Source organism: Nematolebias whitei, chromosome 9 (assembly GCF_014905685.2).
Source record: "Nematolebias whitei isolate Nwh7 chromosome 9, NemWhi1, whole genome shotgun sequence".
NCBI classification, from domain to species: domain Eukaryota; kingdom Metazoa; phylum Chordata; class Actinopteri; order Cyprinodontiformes; family Rivulidae; genus Nematolebias; species Nematolebias whitei.
In genome coordinates this window covers 20493849-20519925 of record NC_056506.1, presented here as the reverse complement: position 1 = coordinate 20519925, position 26077 = coordinate 20493849, and the positions used below count along the sequence as shown (strand labels likewise).

At 42.0% G+C, this 26077-nt stretch overlaps 2 protein-coding genes across 3 annotated transcripts in view; one reads left to right on the top strand and one right to left on the bottom strand.

Moving 5' to 3' along the window:
- Positions 1-26077, top strand: part of chd7 (chromodomain helicase DNA binding protein 7) — a 134013-nt gene that overhangs the window by 4344 nt on the left and 103592 nt on the right. For both annotated transcript variants that reach the window (XM_037682118.1, XM_037682117.1), the window contains exon 2: positions 22899-24437. In XM_037682118.1, the coding sequence (XP_037538046.1) occupies positions 23003-24437 (1435 nt within the window). In that variant the 5' untranslated portion in view covers positions 22899-23002. The remainder of the gene's footprint in view (positions 1-22898; positions 24438-26077) is intronic.
- The window catches only part of ca8 (carbonic anhydrase VIII), a 170745-nt gene that overhangs the window by 73402 nt on the left and 71266 nt on the right, over positions 1-26077 (bottom strand). The window lies entirely within an intron of this gene.

The following is a 26077-nucleotide window of genomic DNA, read 5'->3' as shown; positions in this document are numbered from 1 at the left end:
TGTGTCATTAAGACACACATTTTACCTATTACATGACACAGCGGCATACCATGTTACTGGAGTGCCATCTAGTGGCTGAAAATGGTAGTGTTCAATAAAAAAGGTTGAATCATGTCATCTGGACTTCGTTTTTTTTGTTAAAAAGAAACGTTTCGCCCCTCATCCAAGAGGCTTCGTCAGTCTGAGGCCTAGCCATCTGGTATTACCCAGAAGCCACCCTGACTCTTGTGTTTCAAGCCTGCCTCAGATACCCCTGAAGTCTGGCCTTTTCACTAATGGTTTCAAAAACACAAAGTTTGTTTTCTCAGTCATCCAGGTCTGGATGACTGAGAAAACAAACTTTGTGGTAGTGTTCAATATTTCAGTCAGAATGAATGAAAACAGTATTGGGGAAAAACATCCATAAATAAGTCGCTTTGACGTACAAGTCGCAGGACATGCAAATTATGAAAAAAAACGTGACTTATGGAGCGAAAAATACGGTACTCAGATTTATTAGGGAGACGTATAGCAGTTGTTTTGTGTGGTCAGCGCTTAACTTTAATGCACGGTGTTACACCTTCTGAGCGTGAAGTAAAGTGAGTTGGCCGAATGTATTATACATGTTGCCCGTGTGTGATTTGTTCTCCGGCTGTCGAGAGTGATTATGAGGTGCAGGGATGATGACGAAGATTATTTCAGATCAAGTTTCTCCCTTGGCCCAGGAAGGTTTACATTTAAAGATGTTGCGATTTGAGTCTGCACGTGTTCGTATACTTTATGTTGACCTTCATTTTGTAAAAGTCACCTGTATTAATTGCAAAAACCTCCCATTTGCTGAGGATTCTGCACGATGGACGTTTGTTGGGAGAATGGTAATGCTTTCTATGAGCAAGCCACCTTCAATGATTTATTCAAAAAGCAGCTCAAGATCGTTGCAGAACCTCCAAAAATGGTTCGACCGCTAGAACAAGAATATTGAACAACTGTTTTCTAACATTGTAACAATCGTCATGAGGTAGTTTGCAGGTTTTGGTACCTAATAAAGCCTTTCCACGCTAAACTTACTCTGTTTCATCTCAAATGTAATCACAAAATCATCCCCTCGTTCTCACCAGCGAGAAAAAACAACATTTCCCAAGTGGGTAGCTCATGTTGAGCTGATTGTACCGTCTGTAGGTCAGATAACACCAGGTGGTGTGGCGTAGTGGACAGTTCAGTGTTGAAAGGTTGGTGTTGAGTGTCTCAGCCAGAGTGCTGGTGTTTGTTAGGGTGGCCATTTTGTGTCTCATCATCTGTCGTCAATGGCAGCCCTTTTAGGAGGGATGAGAAGTGTTGCCGTTGTTTGCCTCCATCTGTTTCATCTTTGCCATCTAACCCTCCACCTCCACCCGCTCTCTGCCCAAGCCTCCCTCCTTTTGTTTCTTCCTCTTTATTGTCACCCTTTCCATCTCTTTCCTCTCCATCTTTGCCTGCTTGTCATCTTTCCCTCCCTCCCCCACTCCTCCCCTCTCCTGTCCCTCCAGTCATATCATTTCCAGCCAAAAGGTTAGCAGGGATCTTTAGCACCATGGTGACATTCAAAACTGAGTGTCATCGCTGTCTCTTGCTCTCTCTCACCTGTCTCCTCTTCTGTCCCCTCTTGCGTTTGCATCCCCCCCCCCCACCCCCATTCTCCTCCTGCAGCGAGGGCCTTCTGGACCAAGTGCTGTGCCTGGAAGAGAGGCTGGCATAAAAGAAATATCAAGTATATGTGTGTGGGCTGCATGTGCTTTCTGTGTGTTGGAGGAGACGGCCTGTCAAGTACATCTCTGACCCATATGCGTGTGTGCATTTTAATTTGTTTTTGACCTCTGCTGCTGCTGATGTGTGCAACACATCCTGTTTTTCTTCTCCGTTCCCCCACTCCCCTTGAACCGTACTGCCGCTGGGAAACAAATAAGCTAAATCCAAAGGACTCTCCACTTGGAAATATGTGGGAGTTGTGTGTTGTCAGCTGGTGTTGAGTCCCGTTGCTAAAAGGCAGGCTCTGCGCCACGTTTTCTCGTCTCTTTTTAGTGCTCTCTGCAGTTTAAAAGCATCGTTGTGGTGTCCTTTTTGCTGTTGTGCGTTATGTTACCATTTCCAAGTAGTTCACGTAACTAACAATGAAAGGTTAAGTGCTCCTTGCTTGTGGACATGGAGTTGCAAAGATGGAGATTAAGCTAAAAGTATAAACTGACTTTATCCAAGCATACTTTATAGAATTACATTTTTCCACGTCTTAGGAATTTAGTGATGCTCGTTTAAAGTGGCCAGTGTTGTCTCTGTTCCTGAGGTGCTCGCAGCTTCATGGACATCCCAGTTGTAGCTGTAGCTCGAAGCGTTCAGTCTAAGCGCTGTAGATCCTGTAAAGCGTACTGAAAGGGGCGTGTGTGTCCCAGGGGAGAACTTACCCCACATCTTTATATCAAGGACTCTGGAAGTTAATTGGTTGTCAGCAGTCAGGTGTTGCGAGGGCGTGAGCTGACCAATCTATGGATACACTGCTGATCAGCCTCTCCCATTGGTCTAATGGGGCATGTCAGAGGCATTGATTGATAAGGCAGGAGTGGGCGTTTTAGAGCTGGGTCTATAGTCAGTGTTTGTAAGCCCTCCCTTTTGTGCCACCACAAAATAATGCTTCAGTATAGTTTTGTGATTAATTTATTATTATTATTTTATCAGTCATTTTGTTGGAGCTCCTATTGATTCATGTTTTCTGTAAGGATTAAGATGCAGACGAAGAAGTGTTTGTTACACGGAAGTGTTTCTGAAGCTTCTTTTCACTTTTTCCGAAGAGTGATACTCGGCTCCCGGCGTTGTGCGTTTGTTTATTTAATCACAAATCTGTACGGCATTTTAGTAATAAATCCTGTAGATCGAAAAGGTCCGTCTTGGAACCCTTGAAAAACAAAAGTCACAGGGTTTTCACCCAAGCTTGCAACTTGCTTCCACACTGTGAAGTCGGTTTTATCCCTAAGCAGCAATTTTCCCCTTACCTGCAACATTTAGGTCTGCCACACACAGTTTCTGATCATAATTCAGACACCAACATGGGAATATTCACATGAATTAAGTGCAGCTATACAATATATTTCACCTACAGTATCTGTAGAAATTAATTTATTTTTATTTAAAGGGAAACTCATCAGCCACCCAGTGCAGGTAGGTAGATGTCTCTAAGTTGTAGTGCAGCCATTAATCTTAGGGATGCACGATATGGGATTTTTGGCCGATATGTTAAAACTTATTCGGCTGATAACCGATATTTTATATACGTTCCTTTGTCAGAACGTAGCCCTCTCTCTTATTTAGACTTATTTGCTACAAACATTTTGCAACAGCTGTAAGAGCTGGTGACATATATTCAGTAACAGCCATATGATATGCATAGCACTTTAACACTTTTCATTTAATATAAGTTAAATGTTATTTATTAGCATTAGTCACATGTGATGCTGTCTCACTTGTGGAGGTTGTTCCAGGTTCCTAGCTGCAGTGTGGGATCCTCTGCACTCCTGTGCATAAAGGACAGACTTTTTAAGTTCAAAGTTTTTGTCTATTCATTGTGCCGTAAGACTAATCACTAATCATGCTGACGGGGCTAACACGACGTCCAAATGTCTGTGGTAAAACTCACCCAACAAGTCGTGCTATCGGCTATTAGCTTCTCAATGATGTCAGAAATGACGGCTTGTGACTCGGGTAACGTTACGTCAGAAAAACATCTCTGACTGGAGACTATGTAGCGAGGCTCAACGTAGTCCATAAATCTTCGGAATCCAACATCCTCAACAATGAAAAATAAAACTTCCACACCGCCGACATTTTGAATTTTCCTCTCCACCGTGACATCAGGTAGGCGCACGTGACGTCATCGCATTGTGCTGCCACTGCAGGCAAAAACAGCCTTTTATATCGGCGAGTTATTTTAATGGAATGTCCGATATTGAACTTTAACGCCAATATCGGCCAATACCATGCCGATAATAGCGTTCATCCCTAATTAATCTACAACCAGCCAGATATGTGTAGCTGTTTTGCCATTGATAACTGTGACTCCACTCAGCTCTTGTCTTATCAGTTCTTCTAAGGTGTAGGTGATTTGTCACTGTGACTTGTTTCTATGGGCGGTATCACAACAGGTCATTGTGTTCAAGCATCTCAACTCGTCGTGGTTTCTAATCGCCCCAAGTTCGCCATCATCTCCGATCTCCCACTGTAAATGCACTCATTTGTTGTGGCGTCGTCCATCAATTCAATTCAACCTTTACTTCCACAGGTTCGTCTCATTGAGCCTCGAGGACTCATTTACAAGAGAGACCTGTTTTAAACAAAGAACAGATGAGGCACAGACAATAATAGACAATCGAAAAAAACATATAAAGTGAATAGTAAATAGAAGAAATTATGTTTAAAAAAACCAACAACAAAAAAACAGCTATATTATAAAGCGATGTAGAAAACTAAAAACAGGGACATGTCTACGTTGGTTTTTGCCAAGAATTTAACAGTTGTTTAAAATCCCTTAGAGGTCAAAGTCAACAACCTCAGATCTTTTTGCAAGATATTCCAGGAAACTGGAACGGAGCAGGAGAAGGCCCCTTTGCCAAGTTCAGTCCGTACTGAGGGAACACTGCAAGTAATAATGTCCTGAGAGCGCACGCTGTAACTGCATTGATGTATTGACATGTAGGAGGAGATGTGTGAAGGCAACAGACCAGGAAGTGATTTAAAGATGAAAATGTACCAGTGAGAAAGTCATGAAATATGACCAGTTAACCAGTGAATACAGGGTGCAATGGTGGGTATGATAGTTACAGCCAGTTATGAATCTTAGCGCACCGTAATAAACAGCATCCAACATCTGCAGGGTTCTTGTAGGAGCGATCATGTAAATAATGTCACAGTCAACACGATCAGAGAGGAAAGTTAGGTTCAGGTGTAGTCTGCAGTTTTGCTGGGCAGGTCATCCAGGGACGTAGCTCCGCTGGCCAGTCAACGGCTGCTGTCTGCTTACGTCAAAATCATCACCTCGGAGGAGTTCGCTTGGAACCACAAACAAGGTGGTCCCATAAACCGGGCTGAGTGTGGGTGGGTACAGACAGTGGGCAGACCCTTAACTGGTGCCGTGTGGTGCAGAACCGATGAGAGTTGGGACCGTGGCGAAGCGCCATATGTCCATCCAATGTCAGAGGGTCAGGATATCATTTGAACTGAAATGTATGCTTCACTCAGTCCACATAAGAAAATATATATATTTAATAAAAGTATCATTAGTGCCAAAACATAGAAAGTGACTACAAGGAGCCCGAGCTGCCCAGATCTGTCAACGATTCATTTGGCCGTCTTTGAGCTTTTACATTCAAAGGATTTGTTTTTATAGAAATGAAACAAAAGTGATCTTACTGCCTGTAAGGAGCAGTCAGAAATTTAACCATCCATCCATTTCTATCCACTTTTTCCTTGTAGAGTCACAGAGAGGCTGGAGTTGAGAACCTGTTCACCGGAACAGGTCTCTGAAGTCCAGAAGACAGACAGCCATTCATGCTCTCTTTCACACCTAGTGACAATTTGAAGTTACCAATTAACCTAACATGCATGTTTTTGGTCTGTGGAAGGAAACCAGAGAAACCAAAGTACACGTGCACGAGGAGATGCAAACTCATGGTGACGCAGAATTTAAACCAGTTTGTTAAAATATTACGTTTTTCATAACCTGACCAGTAGCTTCTCAAAACAGCTTTGAGAATGTGCACATTTTTTATATCTTTAATTTGATGAATACATTTAACTAAATCAGGGAATCGCAATCAAAATAGATCAGTTTTTATAAATCATTTTTATTTTTTCTGTCCAAACAGTTGTCTTTAATTTTTTTATTTGAGATTAAATGTTTTTGAGGAAACTTTAGAGATCCTTGGGTTGCAAAATAATCTGCCTGGTATACGTTAAAATGGTAAATTCTGCGATAGTACTGACAAGCTACGTAACTGGGCACTGTGCTGAACCCAAATGTGATGTTTGTTGTCCTCCTCAGGGCCTTAGGAAACATTTAAAGTTAAGTTTCACTATTTAGTGATACCATGCTCTGAATATGCCTGTCGTGATAAACAATAAATCAATTAATTGCATGATAAATGAAAATTATCTGTTGTTTTCATTTATCGGCTTTATTGTTTCTTCGTGTCTCTCTTTCTACTGAAGACACTGGACGACAAAAGGCTCAACTCCGGTGTTCTTCACTGACCCCTCCCTTTCTCTTTCCTCTTTAAAATCCATTTCAACGATCCAAAATTGTGTTTTTTGATTGTTAAAAGCAGCAAAGGGGAGAAGAAAAGCAAAAAAAAAAACACAAGCCGCGGGCGGGGGGGGGGGGGGGAGGGAGGAAGAACCTCCGTCTTGTCAAAGTTTCAAAATTCACGGTTGAAACCCGTGCCTTCATGTACAAAGTTGTTTTTCTCTGCAAAAAGAAGCTGAGAACTTGTTTACCGATTTTTTTAAATTAAAAGCTTTGTGTGAAAAATGCTATGCTAAAGAGCTCAAACCACACCGAGCGTCTGTCATTCTGAGAACCGAAAAACGGGAACGAGAGACAGCCCATGTCACGTCAAGGGGCCTCTCTCCCATTTTTATTAAAGAGACACTCTGCTCGCTCCCTCACTATCCATCCTTCGGTTCAAACAGTCTTATACTGCCATCCAGTGGTCAAAAAGGGTACTACACTCAAAACAAATTAACATTTCTTCTTAATTTTGACAATAATTACAAAGAATATTATCATTTATCGCAATATTTTCTGAGACAATTAATTGCCCCGCAAAATTTATCGTGACATGCCTAGCTCTGAAAGTTTATTTACTGGTTAAAACATACAAATCATCTCAAGAGGTGAATCTAAAATTCATGCACCATCTCGTTTTTTCTCTTTCTTTCAGTGGCAGTTCATCATTTACTTTAATATAATTGCTTAAAGGAGTGATTTCCAGAGACAAGTCAGTTTCAGAAACCACATAACGGGTTCTTAAGCCCCGTGAGCCCAGCACCGACACACACTTGCACACCGACACACACTTGCACACCGACACACACACACTTTGCTAGCAGGTTTCTTGGCCACCCCCTGTGGCCTACTTCTCTCTGTGTCTGTCCGTCTCCCTGCCTCTGTGTCCTCTGGGATCAGACTGAGAGTCGGCCAGTGGTTTTTCCTACCACATGGTAAAAGCAGGGAACAGATTGGATAAACACAGCCCTTTCCTGCTGACCCACCCCCGCCGACCGCCCCCCTCCCCCAAACACACACACACAAATCCACACTCTGTGTCCATTAACAAAGCAGCCGTGCGTAAAATAACCAGATTTTCTCTAGCTTCACTGCTTCTTTCTTTCTTTTTTTCACTCTCTTGATCTCCCCCACCTCCTCTTCTCTTTCCTTCCTTCCGGGCCTCAAATCCCAGCCCCAAACGCACTGCCCTGCATCCCCTCACTTGAGCGTAATTACACACACAGCTAGCCAGCTCCCGCATGCTGTCCTCCATTTGGGAACAAAGGTATAAATTATAGCAGCTTAGATCCTAGTGGTAATGGGAGGTGGGTGGGTGCACACGTGTCGTCCAGAGGAAGGGGGGGGGGGGGGTCGCTCACTTTTTCAGGTGCCTAGTTTGGTTGCGACTTGTAAGCTGTGGTTGTAGTTGGTTTCATTTGGCTCTGTTTGTCTGTCTGTCTCACAGAGGAAACATGGTGCTGTTGACATGGCAGAGCCTGTAGTAAAGCCTGGAGGCTACAGACAGTTTAGCTGCCAAACTGTCGACAGCACAGACACGGCTGCAATGAGTTGCTGTTGGCTAATCTTTCTGCCGTCTTCCTTCCTTCACCGCAAACTAACGCAGCGTAAACCTAGCCGTTTTGAGCTTTTTGGTGAAGTCTTACGTTCGGCTTGAAAAGATGAAAAAACCTGTAATAGAATCTCTCACAGTGTAATAGTCTGGAAACTGTTCACAGCATTCCTCTGACAGCAGACGTTATAATTAATGTTGTCTTTGACAAATGTTTGGGGCATGAATAAGGAAAGGTGTGTCAGTCAAAGTTGGCAGCAGCTGACGCCACTGACGTGTTTCCACTCATCCAGTAAAAACTCATCGGTTCTTACCCGGTGAAAAATACAGATTGGCTACACATCTGCACAGTCCGTGTGAATTTCTGAGCGTGGCTGGTAAGCGCCAGTTCATTTGTCAACTCTGCTACAACTATGGCTTTTAAAATGGCTTGGGCATTACGTGTGATTTTCATGGTGAGGTGAAAGTTGTGGAGTGCTAATTGCGTTTATGGGCTTCAAATGCTCTCTTGCACTAGCTGTGACGGAGCTAAACTATTTTCATACTCCCTCTGTTTGTGCTTTGAGAGAAAACTACTGCCTCTTCAAGGTCAAAGTCTTGATACAGAATCTCAAGTTTTATTTTGGGACATAGTTTGCTTGCAGTAACAACACTCGGCAACTTGAAGGAAAATCCTTTTCCCACCACCCCGACACTCAAATCTTCCTTTCTTCTGTTGCTTACTGCCCAGGAAGAGTAACCTTGAATAAATATGTAATTTGTTTTTCTTGGTTGCGTAACATTTTGTTACATCACCTTGATTGTAAAAGGATTTCTCAATATAAAATGTCTAAAACACTACATGATTTTATTATTTGATAATTACAAAAAACTAGTTTTTCTTAGATTTGCTCTCTTCTTCAGAGGTCACCACAGTGAACTAAGTCACACGAAGACTTGACAGTTGTTTTTACGCTGGATGTCCTTCCTGACACAACCACAGACCACTGAGCTACCACAGCCCTCTGTGTGGAGCAGAGAGCTGCTAGCTAGGGTGCCCGGGGGAGCAGGTGGTGGGGGTTAAGGGCCTTGCTCAAGGGCCCAGAGTGGGGCAAATGAATGTGGAGGCAGGTGAGGGTGCCTATCCCACCCACATTTTGATGATGTTTGTACGGGAGTTGAACCGGCGACCTTCTGATCACAGGTCAACCTTCTCTAATCTCAGCGCCACAACTCCCCAATTTAAAAAAAGCTTGTAATAAAAATTAAACAATCGGGTTGAAAGTTTTTTTTTTTTAAAACATCATTTTTAAGGCCCAGTTTACGTTGTACCATTTATGACTGAAACCGTAGCATTTCTGCAGCGTTTCGGCTGTTTGTGTACGCAACAACAGTGGCTGTTTACTCTGAAACCTAAGCTTTTTGAATCTGGGGTTCAAAGTAGAGGTTTTTGAAAATGCCCGACATTGGTGTAAAACAGACATGTGCACTCAGGACGGCTGCAGCCAATAGTTGTTTTGTTTTGCATTTGCATGAGTAGATGAATAACTGTAACAATGATGGATATCAGAGTGCTGTTTGTGCTGATCACCCTGACCCAACTTCACTCTCAGTCCAAACTAACTTCTGTGTATGCACCTTTTGCGCTCACGTCATAGAAATACAAAAATCACATCATCAACTCTGACCAGGCACAGAAAATAGAGCAGTGCTTTGTCATGTATGTCTTGGACTTTAATCTTTACATTTTTAAACTCACGATTACATTTTTTTTAAAACATTTTCATTCATTCGTACCCATCTGCTCACACAGACTCATGTTCGTGCTGCTGTTTGGAGTACTGTTTTTGTACTACTAGTGCTTAGTGTATTTTTAGTTCATGTTTTCATATCTTAGATCTTATTACTGTTTTTCTTTTACATTTTATACTTTTGTTGGATGTAGCTGGGACCCTGCGTACACAGTTTCATACGCACCACCTGTACCACATGGTGGTAACTACGTCATCTGAGAACTTAATTCAAAAATCAATTTGTTTCTCTTGCTTGGCTTTAGTTTGATTTGCCTGTTTCAGTTTCATATTTATCCCACCATTAAAAAGATGTAGAGACATTTGTATTTAAAAGTTTAATTTTGACTGCCTAACGCATGTTTAGGTTGCTTCGTAGCAATGCAATGTTTACTTATCAGTATGGGGGCGTGTAGCCTTTGTGAGTTATTTCTGACTGACCCCTGTTGCATGAGGTTAAGCGTGCACAGTTTGTCACCTTGGGGAAAACAAAAAAAAACTTTGTATCCTGGTGGAGACTTGTAAAGCCAACTCTGCTGTTGTGGCAGTCTTTTTTTTTGGCTGGACAATCCACTGAATTTATAAGGAATTTATAAAATATCTCTTTCGCTGCCTTTACCAGACGTGGCTGTCATAACATCTCCACATTGTCTTATTCAAATACTTTGTTCTAGAGTAAAAAAAACATCTAAAATAAAAGGTGCCATTATGATGGCTTATACTGCAAAATTGTGTCGTTAAAAAAATAACAGCCATGTCCGAGCGTTCCTGTTCCAGCTAAATGAAGCCGAAGCATGATTGATTGTGACACAAAGAGGTTGGCGCTCACTGGAATCATCACACATCCTGGCTGCATTTAGTAAACAGAAAATAGTATGGTTTCAAGAAGTAGTGACAAATGTGCTGGTTGCTAAACAAAGTGTTTTTAATTGTCCTCATTAAAGACTTTTTGGGTTGAATAAAGGGGGTTAGTGTTTTTGCTCATTGTGAAAGCCCTGTGGGTGGAAAAAGCATGTTGTTTTATGAGCTAATTGGGTTTATTGCCGTTTGCGTTATAGTTTAGTTTAGGAACGCACTGATACCTTTTTTTTCTCAGAGTATAAATGGAGTAAATGCCTTTACACTTCTTACAAATACTTTGAAACGATGTTTGAAAATCAGAGGAGCTGTTTGTGTTGTCTCCTCAAGAAGGACACGGTGTCTTTACAAAGGTGCTTGTTGGTGGACGGTCAGGTTGTCAGGAAGCTTGCACTCAGGTTTATATATTCCCAGGACTTTTTTCTGCTCAATGTGAGATTGTAGCCAGTTCCTGCTGCTGTTACCAAGCTCTTTAAACTCTGCTTTTTGTTGGCTGTTTGGGTGCTTTGTTAAATTGTTTTCAAAGTGCCAGATTTGGTCCCTCTTCTCGACAACTTTGCTAAGCAGAATTTACAATCCACTTTATTTTTGTCACCATAGTTCACTTCAAAATCCCTCCAGGCATCTTTGTTCACCCTCTATGGTGTGTTACAGCCACCAACTAGAAGAGTGTGGATCAATACAGACCGCTAAAAATAAAAAAAATGACTAAACTGCCTGCACACGGTTGACATTGCTTCTCTTCTACCATCTACCTGACTGTTGAACTGAAAGGTGAACGTCCTGCTACCACAAAGTGGTATCGGTACTGTGGCATTAGCACTTATGTGAGTACAATATTAACTACCAAGATTTTAAAGGTTTACTGTATTTTCCGCCGTACACGTCACACCACCCTATAAGTTGCATCAGTCCAATTATGTCCTAATAAAGTGGGAAAAAACATAAATATGTCGCGTCGCCGTATAAGTCGCATCTATTATGCATCACTGCTGACGTGTCGCATTTGTTACGCGTCACCGCTGACAACCTGGAAATGTGGCCCGGTGTTGTGCCAAAAATCAACTGGCTGTCAAATGGCGGGAGCGTGCACGGGAGGACTTTAACAAGAATATATAACAAGATTAACACTTAAAAACAATTATTTGTTTGCTCGACATTATAGCAAAGGTGTGTCTCAGTTGAACTTTTACTTAATAAATGCACCTCAATGGTCAAATTAGCTGCATTTCACCAGGGCGGCGCAGTGAAATGAAGCCGACTGGATGTTTGCTCCAGGCATGATCCCAGAGCTGGATGAAGGTGGCAGGTTATGGCAAGCCGATAGCGTCATTAATAGCCACTTTTACCTATTACATGACACAACGGCATGTCATACTACTCTAGTACCATCTAGTGGCTGAAAATGGTAGTGCTCAATATTTTCAGTCAGAATGAATGAAAACGGTCATAGCTCAGCCAAATATTGGTTTATAAATATAGGGGGGGGGGGAACTTAAATAAGTTGCTTAGGTGTATAATTTGCATGCATGTAAACTTTGCAAAAAAGTGTGACTTATCCGCTGAAAAATACGGTAATAGACAATGGTTACTATTTGTGTTTATGACAGCTGCAGTAAAAAAAAAAAAACTAGTCGGAGCTCATAACGCACGTGAAAACGAGTACCGGTTTCTGTCCAATCTTCTGTTTGTGTTGCACGGTTGTCTGATAATACACAAATCAGTGACAGTTTTTACTTTGATCCAATAATGCCATACAAAATGAGTGATTACAGCGACAGATGGAGATCTTGTTCTGGCTGATGGCAGCCCCCACCCCTCCCCAAAAAAGCAAACTCACTCAAGGATCTGTGCTAGGGTGAGTGGGACCGAAAGAAAATGAAATGGGAGCTGCATCGTCCATCAGAATCAGATGAAAATACCTAAAACTGCAGGTTTACTTACCTGAGGCAAGTTATAAACATGGAAATTGTTTTCCTCTTCATCCAGTACTTTGTCTTTTATTATGGGGGGAAAAAATATGTAAACGTCCCAGATTACTGGAAACATGAGCAGAAAGTTAGGCCAAAATCAGTGCGTAGTGTTCAGATTGGATGTGGCCTCATTTCTGCTCAGCTCCTCCCCACGTGTGGCAGGTGGAGCACAGAGAAGCCTCGTCCTGAGATTTTACATATAAAGCTTCGCAGTGACCGTTCACTCGGTTTCTTTGGCAACGTCAACTAGTCTTCAGTGCCAAAGACTGATGGTTTGTGTTCGTATATGACCGCTCACTGCCAATAAAGAAACACAAGCTCAGGTTTAAGCTAAAACGACAGAGGATGTGGTGAAGAAAATGAAGCAGTGGAGGGCTCAGCTTTTCCATGGCTGAAGCAAGTTGATTCAGATGGACAACTTTAAAGAGGATGAAATGCATCTCGGCAGAGAGGGGAAGTGCAGACGCCAGCTCTGAGCATGCTGCAGATTAACTTGATCCTGTGGCATGCTAACAGGCCAGACAAAAAATGAGGAGCATGAGAAGAACCAATAATCTCTCGCCATCCTCCTTTTAACTACAGCTGTGGTCTGATTAAATCATTCAGGCAGCTGTGCTCACACCAACACTATAGCTTGTAAGTGCTTTTATAGCTACATTTATGTTGCATTGTTTAACTCGTGGTCTAATGTGTGCTTCTGACACGGCTGACAGGAAATCAGTTGCCTTCACTTGTAGTGGCTTACTGCAAAGGATGTGAAATTACACTCCATGACTCTCACCTGCTGCACATGCAGAAGCACGTGGTGAAAACTTTGTTCTTCCTGTAGTGATTGAAACGCATAGAACAAGCTTTCATAACCACAGTTTTGTCACTTTAACTTGCTTTGTTACATTTATAAAATGATTTTGAATAATGGCAACCAGGTCTTGATACATTAAAGTACAACTTGTTTTATTGTAATTGTAAAAAGTTTATTATTAAGACATTTGATAACATTTATTAACTGGAATAGCTCCATGACTTCAGTTTATTTCCATATTGTCTTTTTTCCAATTATGGATTTTCACTTAAGTTTTCTGTAATTTAATTTATGTTCTTTTTACTTAACCAGATATAAAAGACTGCAAAGGTTCTTAACGTGTTCTTAGCTCTGTGCTCTCCAGTTTCAGTTGTGCCAGTGTACTTTCTCTAGCTTTTACATGAAGCCTGTTGAACCCAACACATTCAGGCCAGGCCTGAGATGGCATCTCTCTGCACTGGTGTCACGAGTGAAATAACCAACGCAGAATAGGTGCACAAAGTTGATCCATTGAAGCTTTTCACCTGCACAGTGGTACAATGGTCTGACCAAGTGAAAACGTGTTGTTTGTGACCGGCTGGCTCCAAGATTTAGGAGTTAACAAGCAGTGGGAGGACTGATTTGCTCACATCACCTTGCATTTGAATTATTGGGTAGCCAAAAAAGAACGAAGTTCATATGCTGTTTTAAAAACGGCACTTTGAGAATGGTGTCTGGTTCACATTTAATGCCTAATTTTACACAAATATACTTGTGTCTTAGTTGTACACCCCACCGCTCCTTATTCTGTGGTATACTGCGACTGCACACATCATTGGGAGACCTGGCTGACTGGGTTTCATTCATTAAATCACCAAAAGTGGCTAAAGGTAGGGGTCGTTTTAATGGTCGTTTCAACTCGAGGGTTATTCTAGTTGTATGGTTACATTTGTTGTCCCGAAAAGTGTTTTTTAATGATTCCTTGTGTCTCGTTTGGTCCACGTTAAAGTTGCAGCGTTTGTGTTTTTACTATTGTGAACAAATTGTAAGCTGTCCGTATGTTTGAAGAACTATGGGGATATCTGACATATCTGAAAGTTTTATACGGTCATGGCTAATTTAAAACTGAGATCATCTGGTACATCTATACCTAAAGGTTACACAGTATGGAGGTTTGTGGCGTTTGCTTTTTACAGGATATTCCTCTACTAACGGTACTCTAAATGAACTGAATCCCTGTATGAAAGAAAAGACCCCAAGAGGGGCATTGTCCACCAAGACTTGTAGTCTAGTTTGTGTATTTTAATAGTTAGCCATGCAAAATATTTTTTTGCTTTATTCTTTACTTATGGAAATAATTCAGTTCAATTCAGTTTATTTCTATAGCGCCAAGTCGCAACAGAAGTCGTCTCAGGGCACTGACCAGAAACATTCATGTATAAAAATAATAATTTAACTTTATCTGAGGAGCAGACTACTTTGAGTTTAACTCCATCACAGAACTCTTATCTTGAGCAAACATGAAGGCGACGGTGGAAAGGAAAAACTCCCTCATGAGGAAGAGACCTTTAGCAGAACCAGACTCAGGACAAACAGCCATCTGCTTCAACCAGCTGGGTTTGAGAGGAACAGATACACAATGGCAGGTCGAGAATCGCATAAGATAGAAATAGTATCAAATGAAAACTATTCAATTTTAACAATTAATTTAAGGAAATGAGGTCAATTTGGTCCAGTAGTCTAAACCTATAGCAGCATAACAAGCCAACCCTAACTATAGGATTTATCAAAAAGGAAAGTCTTAAGCCCAGTGTTAAAACTGGACAATGTGTCAGCCTCACAGACAGAAACTGGAAGTTGGTTCCACAAGAGAGGAGCCTGATAACTGAAAAATCTTCCTCTCATTCTGCTTTTGGAAACTCTAGGAACCACAAGTAAACCTGCAGTCTGAGAGCGAAGTGCTCAGTTAGGAAAATATGGAACAATAAGATCTTGAATATAAGATGGAGCTAGGTTGTTGAGAGCTTTGTAGGTTAGTAGGTTAGAAGTAAGATTTTGAATTATATTCTGGATTTGACAGGGAGCCAATGGAGAGAAGCTAAAACTGGAGAGAGATGGTCTCTCCCACTAACTCCAGTTAAGACTCTGGCAGCAGCAATTTGGATCATCTGAAGACGTTTTAAAGAAATATTTGGACACCCAGATAATAAACCATTGCAATAGTCCAGTCTAGATGTGACAAATTCATGAACCAGTTTTTCTGCATCATTTTTAGATGTTTCTAATTTTAGTGATATTACGCAGGTGGAAGAAGACTGTTCTAGTAACGTTTAAAATTTAACCATGTTTCCTTATTTTTCCACTTGCGTATTCTTGTTAACAAACCGCAACTATTTCATATTTGAATTTTGACTTTACCTTTGGTATTAAATATAAATTTTCTTTTGTAATTTGAAATGTTGATTTTTATTTTTTATATTCTAATAATCTAGTGACCACCTTATTGCCAAACAGTTTTTGATTAGAGGTCAGTACAGTGATGGTCACTCGGTAGCTTAACAAGTTTTATAAAAAAAAAAAATACTAGTACAGTTGATGTAAAAAATAAATAATTTAGAAGTTGTTGTGGTTTTGCCTACGAGCTAAGTGGTGATGATCATGTTGTGCATTGAGGCTGTTATTTGCGGTTTTATTTTAATTTCTCAAAGTTGGATCAGGCAATGTCTTAAAATTTTATTTTGAAGTGATGTTCTGTCAAAAGTTAAAGATACAGTAGTCCCTCGCTATATCGCAATTCACTTTTTGCGGCTTTGCTCTACCGCAGGATTTTTAAACTCTTTGTAATGTTGTGTGTACTGTACATGCTGTGCAGGACTGCACATTCATCCCTTTGTCTTCATCGCCAAAGTGTTGAGCATATGAAGTGTTAATGAAAGAATAAAAAGTTTGTAGGAGTGTGGGAAGGGTTTGTAAAGACTTAACCCTGTATAAATAATAAAATAAATATAATGTCGCTACTTCTCAGATTTTCACCCACCGCGGGGTTCTCTGGAACATAACGCCCGTGATAGGTGAGGGATCACAGTAGTTTATTTGTTGTTCCAGGTCCAGTGGGAGTTCATTGAATTTACTAAATATATTATTAAAATGCAGAACAAATGCTCAGCAGTGATTTATAAAGGCTTACGAGTTATGGCAGTACAAGCAGTACTTCATGATATTGCATTGACAATATTTTTGTGATAATGGGGCAGCACGGTGGCGCAGTTGGTAGAGCTGCTGCCTCTCAGCAAGCAGGTCCTTGGTTCAAACCCCGGACCAGGGGCCTTTCTGGGTGGAGTTTGCATGTTCTCTCCTTGCATGTGTGAGTTTTCTCCAGGTACTCTGGTTTCCTCCCACAGACCAAAAACATGCATGTTAGGCTGATTGGTAACTCTAAATTTTGTCTAGGTGTGAGAGAGAGTGTGAATAGTTGTTTGTCTCTATGTGTCCCTGTGATGGACTGGAGATCTGTCCAGGGTGTCCCTCGCCTCTTGCACAGTGACTGCTAGATATGGGCACCAGTGACCCCATGACTCAAAAAGGAAGAAGCGAGTAAAGATAATGGCTGGATGGATGTGTAGCCCTAGAATGGAATATAAAGAAAAGAGTATAAATCTAGGCTAATAGCCAAATAATAAATCCGTTTTTCCCCTACCATTATCCAAGGAGGGTGCCCCACCCTATAAACAAAACAGATCGCTCCGCTTACTGAATCCCCTACCCCTCATTCTGCTATGCCACTTCAGGACAGGGAGCAGAGATTAGCAGCTCAGCTTAGACTCCGAACTACACGCAATACAATTATAGTGTTCAGCTATAGCTTCTCTCACCCTCAAATGGTGATCCATTTATTTAAATTGATTTTTAATGTCTTTAAAACAAGTCATTGTCAAAAAATACCATGCTGGTGTGAAAGTAGCTGCATTAGTCAATATTAAAAGTCCAAACTTTTGTATGACATAGTTTCAGTCTATCACAAATTTTGCAACCAAACAAAGTTAATTTTACTGAGCAAATCTATATGTGCAGAGCATAGATGGACTGTATATCATGCTTATACCACACGTGTCAAACTCAAGGCCCGGGGGCCAAATGTGGCCCTCATTGACATCTTATCTGGCCCCCAAGGTGATATGTTAAATGTAAAATGCTTTTATCACTTGAATTTTTCCTGTAATCTTTGATTATGATGTCAAAAGTGCAACTGAGAACATTAAATGAGACCAATCAAATTCTTGTTGAGGAAACGACCAAGAAAAGCTGTTCTAACTTGAGTTAATGTAGAAACTGGCCCTTAGTTTGAAAAAGGTTTTAATTTTGCCCCCTTTTGTAAGTGAGTTAGACAACCCTGGCTTATACCACTGGTGCTGAGTTCAGTGTATTTACTGTATATAGCACCAAGTCACAACAGAAGTCGTCTCAGGGCACTGTTCAGAAACATTCACATAATTCACATACATAAAAAGCCAACTAGTAAAAGTTATCCATCTAAGGAAGCAGCAGATTGTGATGAATCTTCACTTCGTCGCAGTCTCGCACCAAGGCAACAGTGGGAAGGAAAAACTCAATTTTAATAGGAAGGAACCTCCAGCAGAACCAGGCTCAGGACGAGCGGCCATCTGTTTGGACAGGCTGGGATTTGAGAGGACAGGAAGAAGAAATGCAAACACAGAAAGGCAGGTCCAGGTGTACTTTCTATTTGAAGAAAGACAAAAAACACCAACACGTTAAAGATAAAAATACTTACAAATACAAACAGGTAGAGTAGAACAAGTAAAGACAGCAGCAGAGAGGAAACGTGGTCAATCTGTCCTCTGGCAGTCTTGGCCTATAGCAGCATAATTAAGGGCCGGCTCAGGAAACCAAAGCCAACCCTAACTGTTACTGGTGTAACGGTACGCTAAAATCACTTTTCGGTTCGCTTCATTTTTGGTACAAAAAAGGCCAAAATGAAAACTTACTAAATGTTTATTTTGAAAATATGCCAAGTAAACAATATGTTTGTATAAAAATAAATAAAAGTGACCCATCTGGATGATATTTTAAATAAAAGTCACTCTTTACAATAAATAGACTATACTAACAGTAATAAAAATCTTAATAAATACAATAACAGTCGGATCCAGAACAATAAGCAGCAACAGACTGTTCACAATCAAACTAATCAAGTTTTAAGTTTTTGGCCAAAAAGACCAACTTGTCCACATTTTCTGCCAAAATCACAGATCTAGTTACAGTGAATATCTCCAGCGGTGGAGAAAACTGCTCACTAACAACAGGTGGCAGGAATAAAGAGGTAGAGCTTTGATAATTTTGCAGTGTGGCTGTATTTGGCCTCATTACTCACAACCTCTTGGACCTGCTCCCACAGGTGGGACAGGTCCCTGGAAAAGTTCAGAGTTCACTCATCACAGACTTCTTAGCTGGAGGTGATCTCTGGTGGATTTCCCTGAAGAGGAAGAAGACTCAGCTGCTATCTCTGTCCCAGACTGGAAATAAAACACAAATAGTAAAACAAATGAGTTAAGATTATCATTTTAAATAAAAAAGTTAATTGGATAATAATAATAAAATAACAATACCTCTTCTTGAACGACCATTGTTTGTTATGAGGTGGTTGAATCTCTCGGTCATCATCATCAGGGCAGAACTTTAATCTGGTCCAGGTCTTGTTGACAATATCAGTTTTAGCTTTTTCATAAAGTGCTGCTACAACTATTTGGCTGAAGTGTTGATGTGATGGGATGTCGTAGCGGGCCTCAATAACTTTAAATCCGGCGCATCAACAGCAGAATACGGACGTAGATCCAGAGCTTTAAAAACTCCTACAACTTGTGTTGTTGCTCTGGACCGATCTGAATTACCTGATAAATGTTGTTTAAATGCTGCTGCTGGCCCTGTGATGGACTTGCGACCTGTCCAGGGTGTACCCCGCCCCTCGCACAGTGAATGCTGGACATTTGACCCCCGTGACCCAAAATGGAAGAAGCGGGTGAAAGATAATGGATGGATAAATGCTGCCGTTATCGGTCTTTGCACCAACTTTAGAAGAGATGTTCATGTTCGGATGATGTCGTTTCACGAGCGTTAACAAGTTAGACGTGTTGCTGCTGCAGATCCACTCTCCGTGAAACAACGTCGACACACAGCTTTGGATTTGTTCACTTGTCTTTTAACAAGAAAGCCATAATGTTTCCAAACGGGAGACCGCAACGAGATGCTAGAATGCTAATGCTGCGCGTGCTGCAATAGCGCCGTGCTGAAACACGCTTAGGAACTTAAGTTCCACGGTGCATAATCTCTCGTTAATAAAATTTAATGAGTGTAAAAATAACTGAAACGGTACACAGGTGGACCGAACCGAACATGCTCTACTGAAACTGTTCAATACACCCACATGTACCGTTACACCCCTACAAACTGTAGAACTGATCAAAAAGGAAAGACTTCAGCCCATTTTGAATGCATCAGTCAGCCTGATCAGCACATCTAGTCAGCCATACATTCAGTCAACTCTCGGTGGACTGATACATTTGGCAGCACCAGGACACTTCACACATCATCTTTTTAAAGTTGTATAGACGGCACCTCCTAGCCCCACACAATTGGTGCATCCTGTGTTTGTGTGTTTGTCAGCTGGGCATTTGCCTCCAAGCAATCTTTTAATTTATTTTTGTTTTTAGGGCTCAAAGAATACAAAGTAATAATACATTAGAAATGGGTTTGTGATGAGTGCACATAATGGGTTATTGAAGGGTTCTATTGGAAAACTCCAGTTTGTGGCATAGTGGTGTAGTGGTTGAAATGATCATCTCACAGCTAGAAGATGCTGGATTTAAAACTTGGCCAGTGTTTCTCTGTGGAGTTTGGATGTTCACCCTGTGCACGCATGGGTTTTCTCTGGGTACTCCGTCCTCTCACAGTCCAAAAACTTGCATTTGGTTGATCGGTGACTTAACTGTTCTTAAGTATGAACGTGTGCATGCATGTGTGGGGTGGGGGGGTCGAGTTAGAAGTGTTTTTCTTATGATTGCCAGTCCCCATTACCTTTAATACTACATGGTGCTACTGTTAACAAGTCTTTGGCTCACAGTTTTGCTAATAAATAACATTTGAAATGTAGAAGTGGTGCTGTGAGTAAGAAATGGACTAACTAATATGGCTTTATGGGGAAACCAGTTGTGTCAGATGAGTCACAATAAACGTTATCTGTTTATATCCATTCATCCATTTTCTGCTGTTTATCTGTGGCCACATCACGGGGACAACAGGTCCATTATATCATGTGGAAAATACACATATAAATGTAATCTCTGTGTTCTGCCCAGCCCGTTTTACTATTGACTTAAAAAAAATGTAAGGCCACGTTGTAGTGCATGTCTCAGTCTTAGCTTGACACAACTACATGCAAAACATTACAAGTTTATATCAAGTACGAAGAGTTCATATTGAAATTGAGGTGATCTAATAAAGAAAACGAACTCCTCTTTTAAATTGTTTATTTGCATTTAGTCTGTTTTGAACGTGTAATCTGCAGTGAGCTAAAATCTACAGACAACTGCTTCAGTGTCGAGGCTTAAATAAATAAAAACGTCTTTGCATTTTACTGACCTTTTCAAGCTGAAGCTTTTGTGTTGGCGTTGTTTATTGTTCAGACAAACGTGATGTTAAAAGGCTTGTTAATCTTATTTACACATCAAGAGTGACTGCTCTGTACAGGAGGTGTTGCACCTCCTCGCAGGAAGCGTGAAAACCTGACTGTAAACCTGTGTCATGCTGATTTAAGTTCTCGAGTTAGTCGAGAGACTTTTCTGAATGTCCAACTTTTAAATATTCTGAGTTTGTAACAGAATATTGAATACATGAAGAAACGGTCTGCTGGTTGTGGAGTACTCTCTTTACATCCAGACTGTAGAAATGTGAACTTCGCAATACTGTAAGTAGATTTTAGCGTTCAGAGTTTTAACATGAGCAGATGGTGGAAAGAATGAAAGGCATCTGGACCAATCAGCTCTTAGCTTTATCCAGTTGAGTAAAGCTGAGAAAACATCTGTCTGGTGGCAGGGTGCAGCTCTGTGAAGTCGTGATTTTTGACAAATTTTAGCAATGACATGCACTGCCACGTAAGGTGTAAAAAATATAGAAAGATGTGCGTTGCGCTGGATGTTACCCACATCTCGTCTGCGATGACCTGAAGACAGAAACTCAGTTGTTAGCCTGCTGCTAGTGCATTTCTAAATCCACCACTTCAGTTCCACTTACTTAAGCTACTGCAATAAATTAACAGGATGGATATTTATGGGGCACAAATGGGTTTAGTGACACCAAATGTGTATTGAAAAGCATATTTGTGTGAGGACATGATGAATGTTTGGTCCCTGGTACCTGCCAGGCTATGCAACGAACCCAGAAGTGGTTGAGGAAAAATGGTGGGAGGGAGGGTAGAAGTATGGAGGAATAAAGAAATAAGGTGCAGGGGGGGAGGGAAACTCTGTGGCGGTGCAATTTGGCTTGGGTGTTGTTTTTGCACGGCATAGAAGCAACAAGCAAACCTCCCCCACCTCCTCCCTGTCCTGCTCTCCACTACACAAACTCATTGAGGCATGCTTAGATCCACCTACCCTCACCCTCGTGCAGAATGGGGTGTTGCGTTGGCTGCTGAATGAGGGGGAGGATGATTAAATTCAGGTCAGTCGTTCTAATTTTAACAAATGCAGTTATTTTTATACTAAAATAAACTCCTCCTTTTATATTTTTTTTGCATTTTATGTGGAAAATAAAATCCATAAACTCAAAAGAAGAAGGAGGCAGGTGGCTGTTTCCCTTGTCTCGAAACATCTGCCTAGACTGCCTGAGTAGTTCTTGAATGGGCTGCCGTCAGACTGACTGGTGTACGTAAAGTCTCTGCCCTGTTGGTTGGCTAATTTCTGGCTGGATGGCAGCTGCTGCTGTTCAAACAGAGCTGCATCTGCTCGGCCCTTTGTTCTAACACACACACACACTCATAAAAACACACACTCAATGACTCCAAGTGTGTGTTGGTAAAGAAAGAAGTTCCTTTGTTTGGTTGTAAAATGGAGATGGGGGTAGGCTAATGCAAAATGTGTGTCTGAGTGAAGAGGGTGCTTTAACGTTTTAACTCTTACTGCATTTGTGTTCATTTATTTATTTTGTCTGCGATTGTCACAGATGAGTAGTAAGATTATTTTTGTGTCTGTGTAACAACTAATGGGATTACCAAAATTATCAAATTAGTTTAAACGTGAAATCCTGCTTTCCCAAGTTGTGATGTTATGTACGTTTAACATTACTGCCAGTCGTCTTGCTTTTAAATTGTAATAAATGTCTGTCAGAAGTCGTATTTTATTGGAACATGCATTTGAATTTTTAGTTCTACGGAGTGACCAGAATGGTTGGTTTATTGGTTCTTCTTTCATTAGAAGATATTTAAATTGTTGTTGAATGTGGTGGTTAGTTGTGCACAATTATTTAATTAATGGATTAATTCTTGTTAATTGGTGTTCAATGTCTAATAACCTGATTTTACAAGTATAAAGTACCGGTAGTTGTTTTTTAACACATCCACTAACTCCACATTTTGTGTTCTGCTTTCTCTGTTCTGTTTTTCAAATGTCTCCAGGAACCTTGATGAGGACCATGGAATTGAAAGCTTCAAATTAGTAGCTATCAGATTAGCTCTTAACTGCACAACACACCTCACACCTGTGGGCCCACCACCCAGCCATGGCGGACCCAGGGATGTTGAGTTTATTTGGGGATGATGCAGGGTTGTTCTCAGATGGATTAGATGGTTTAGGAGACTGCTTTCCCCAGCAGCCAGCCCCTGGTCAAGCCAACCCTCTAACCCAGCAGACCAATTCTTCACTGAACCATGAGCACCAGGGGAACAGGAGTTACCACCAAGGCATGCTGCACGGCACTGGGCCTGGACCAGGGCAGTCCAAGTTGGGTCAAATGTATGAACACGGCCCCTACTCCAGCTATGATCAACCTGGTGCACCTGGAGCACGAATGATGGCTCAGAATGGTCCTAGCCAGGGGCCACCGAATGTGAACACGGCATTGAATGGAATGACCTCCCACTATAACCCAGCCAACTCTAGCAACACTCATCATGGGTACCAGAGTGATGCGGGGGGAGGAGGAAGTGGAGGTGGAGTTTGGGCCCAGCAGCAGCAGAGCAGATCTGTATATCAGCAGTCATCAGCACCATCAGGAGGCGGCCCCAGTCAGATGGGGGGCTACCAGATGTCTCAAGGAAGTTATGCAGGGATTCAAGGTCCACCTACATCAAGTACTTCTCGCATCAACCAACACTACCCTTCTCAAAGTATGGTGCCCCCTCCTGCTCAGGACCCATCTCACTACTTAGGACATGTTGGGATGGGAGGGGTCCAGATGAGACATCCCCAGCCTCAGCCACAATCCCAGGGCTATCCCAATATGGGCCACACACCTCGATACCCACACTCCCCCTCCAGACAGCCTCCACACCCCCACCAGCACCAACAGGGCATGGCACCATTTGGGGGTGCTCAGTACCCTGGCTATCAGGCCCAGTATGCTGCTATGGGACCTGGGATGGGCCAGGGTGCTAATGCTGCTGTCGGTGCTAACACCAGCCAGGCTTTGGGATCAGGGCAGCTCGGCCAGAGGTTCAGCCAGGGAACAAGTTCAGCACCCGGGCAGCAGGGACAACGATACCCCCCAGGACCGCCACACCAGACTCTCTCTGCCTCCATGCAGCAGCAGGCAGGGCAACAAGGCCAGCCTATGCACCCCCTCAACCACCCCCAGAACCTATCCCAGCCCCCAAACCAGCCCCAATCGCACCTTGCCCCCCAAACTCAGGGATCTTTCTCCTCCCCCTCCTCCATGTCTCCCATGCGGGTTTTGGGAACTCCAACCCCTCCTCCCCAACAGGGCAGACCCCCTAGCGCAGGATTACCTGTTCCATCAGAGGTTGCAGGATACACAGCCCTGCAGTCTCCACCCAGTACTATGACCCATGCACAAAGAACTCCCCAAACCCCATTAACTGCCACACACCCCCAACACCAGCAGCCCCACATGCCCCCCAATGCAGGCCAAATGTATCCTGGCATGGGGCCGCAGCGTGGTCCACAAATGGGTCCAAATAGGCTGCAGCAACAGCAAGGTAAGCAGCAGAAAGTGGGTCTTTGTCCACATTGGGTATTTATGGGTTTCATATGGGCCATAATCTGGTAATTTAAAAGTAATTAATCTGTAGATGACGCAAAAAGAAGTTAAGCGAGCTGTGGTGCACAGAAGTTTTAATAAAGGTATATTAACATTTGTTACTTGTTTGCACCACCACTCCCTATAAAGAGGGAATGGGAGTATATGTATTAAAAAAAATTACAAATTTGAAAAAGAATATCTTTGTTTGCTTTGACTTCTTAGACACAGAGTGATTCAGCCTCCACACTGCAGAGTTGGAGGGATTTTGCTCAGGGGCAGAGATGTTGCCCTCAAGCAAGATTTTCCTAACTCTTTGAACCTATAAGCATGCATCAGGATATCTTTGAACCTATCTATTTTCAATTCATTCAGTTTATTTATATAGCACCAAGTCACAACAGAAGTCATCTCAGGGCACTGAACAGAAACATTTATATAGTATATAAAAAGTAAGTTAACACTATTTATCTGAGGAGCAGACTGCTTTGAATTTAGCTTCATCGCAGACTCGTCTTGAGCAAGTACGAAGGCAACAGTGGAAAGGAAAAACTCCCTCATGTGGAAGAAACCTCCAGCAGGATCAGGACAAGCGGCCATCTGCTTTGACTGGCTGGGTTTGAGAGGAACAGGAAGGAGGAACAGATACACAATGGCAGGTCAAGAATCACGTTATGATAGAAATGGTATCAAATGAAAACTATTGAATTTTAACAATTCATTTAAGGAAATTAGGTTGGTTTGTTCTCCATTAGTCAAAGCCTGGGCAGCACAGTGGCGCAACTGGTGGAGCCTCTCAGCGAGCAGGTCCCTGGTTCAAATCCTGGTCCGGGTGCCTTTCTGGGTGGAGTTTGCATGTTCTCTCCGTGCATGCATGGGTTTTCTCCAGGTACTCCAGTTTCCTCCCACAGACCAAAAACATGCATGTTAGACTTATTGGTAACTCTTAAATTGTCCCTAGGTGTGAGTGAGAGATTGAATGGTTGTTTGTCTCTAGGTGTCCCAGTGATGGACTGGAGACCCGTCCAGGTGTACCCCGCCCCCCACACAGTGACCCCGGCGACCCCCGTGACCCAAAATAGATGGTAGAAGATAATGGATGGATGGTCAAAGCCTATGTCAGAATAATAAGCCAATCCTAATTATAGGATTTATCAAAAAGGAAAGTCTTAATCCCAGTCTTAAAACTGGACAATGTGTCAGCCTCACGGACAGAAACTGGAAGTTGGTTCCACAAGAGAGGAGCCTGATAACTGGAAGAGCTTCCTCCCATTCTGCTTTTGGAAACTCTAGGAACCACAAGTAAACCTGCAGCCTGAGAGCGAAGTGCTCTGTTAGGAAAATATGGAACAATAAAATCTGTAATATAAGATGGAGCCAGGTTGTTGAGAGTTTTGTAGGTCGGGAAAGATTTTGAATTAAATTCTGGATTGACAGGGAGCCAATGGAGGTAATCTAAAACTGGAGAGGTTTGATCTCTCCTGCCACTCCCATTAAGACATTTTCATCACTTTTTGACCCGTCGATTGAAAGCTTCTCTGAAGCCTTGAAATCATATTGCTGCGTTAAGCTCGTCTGTCGTGTTTTGCGATGTCTATT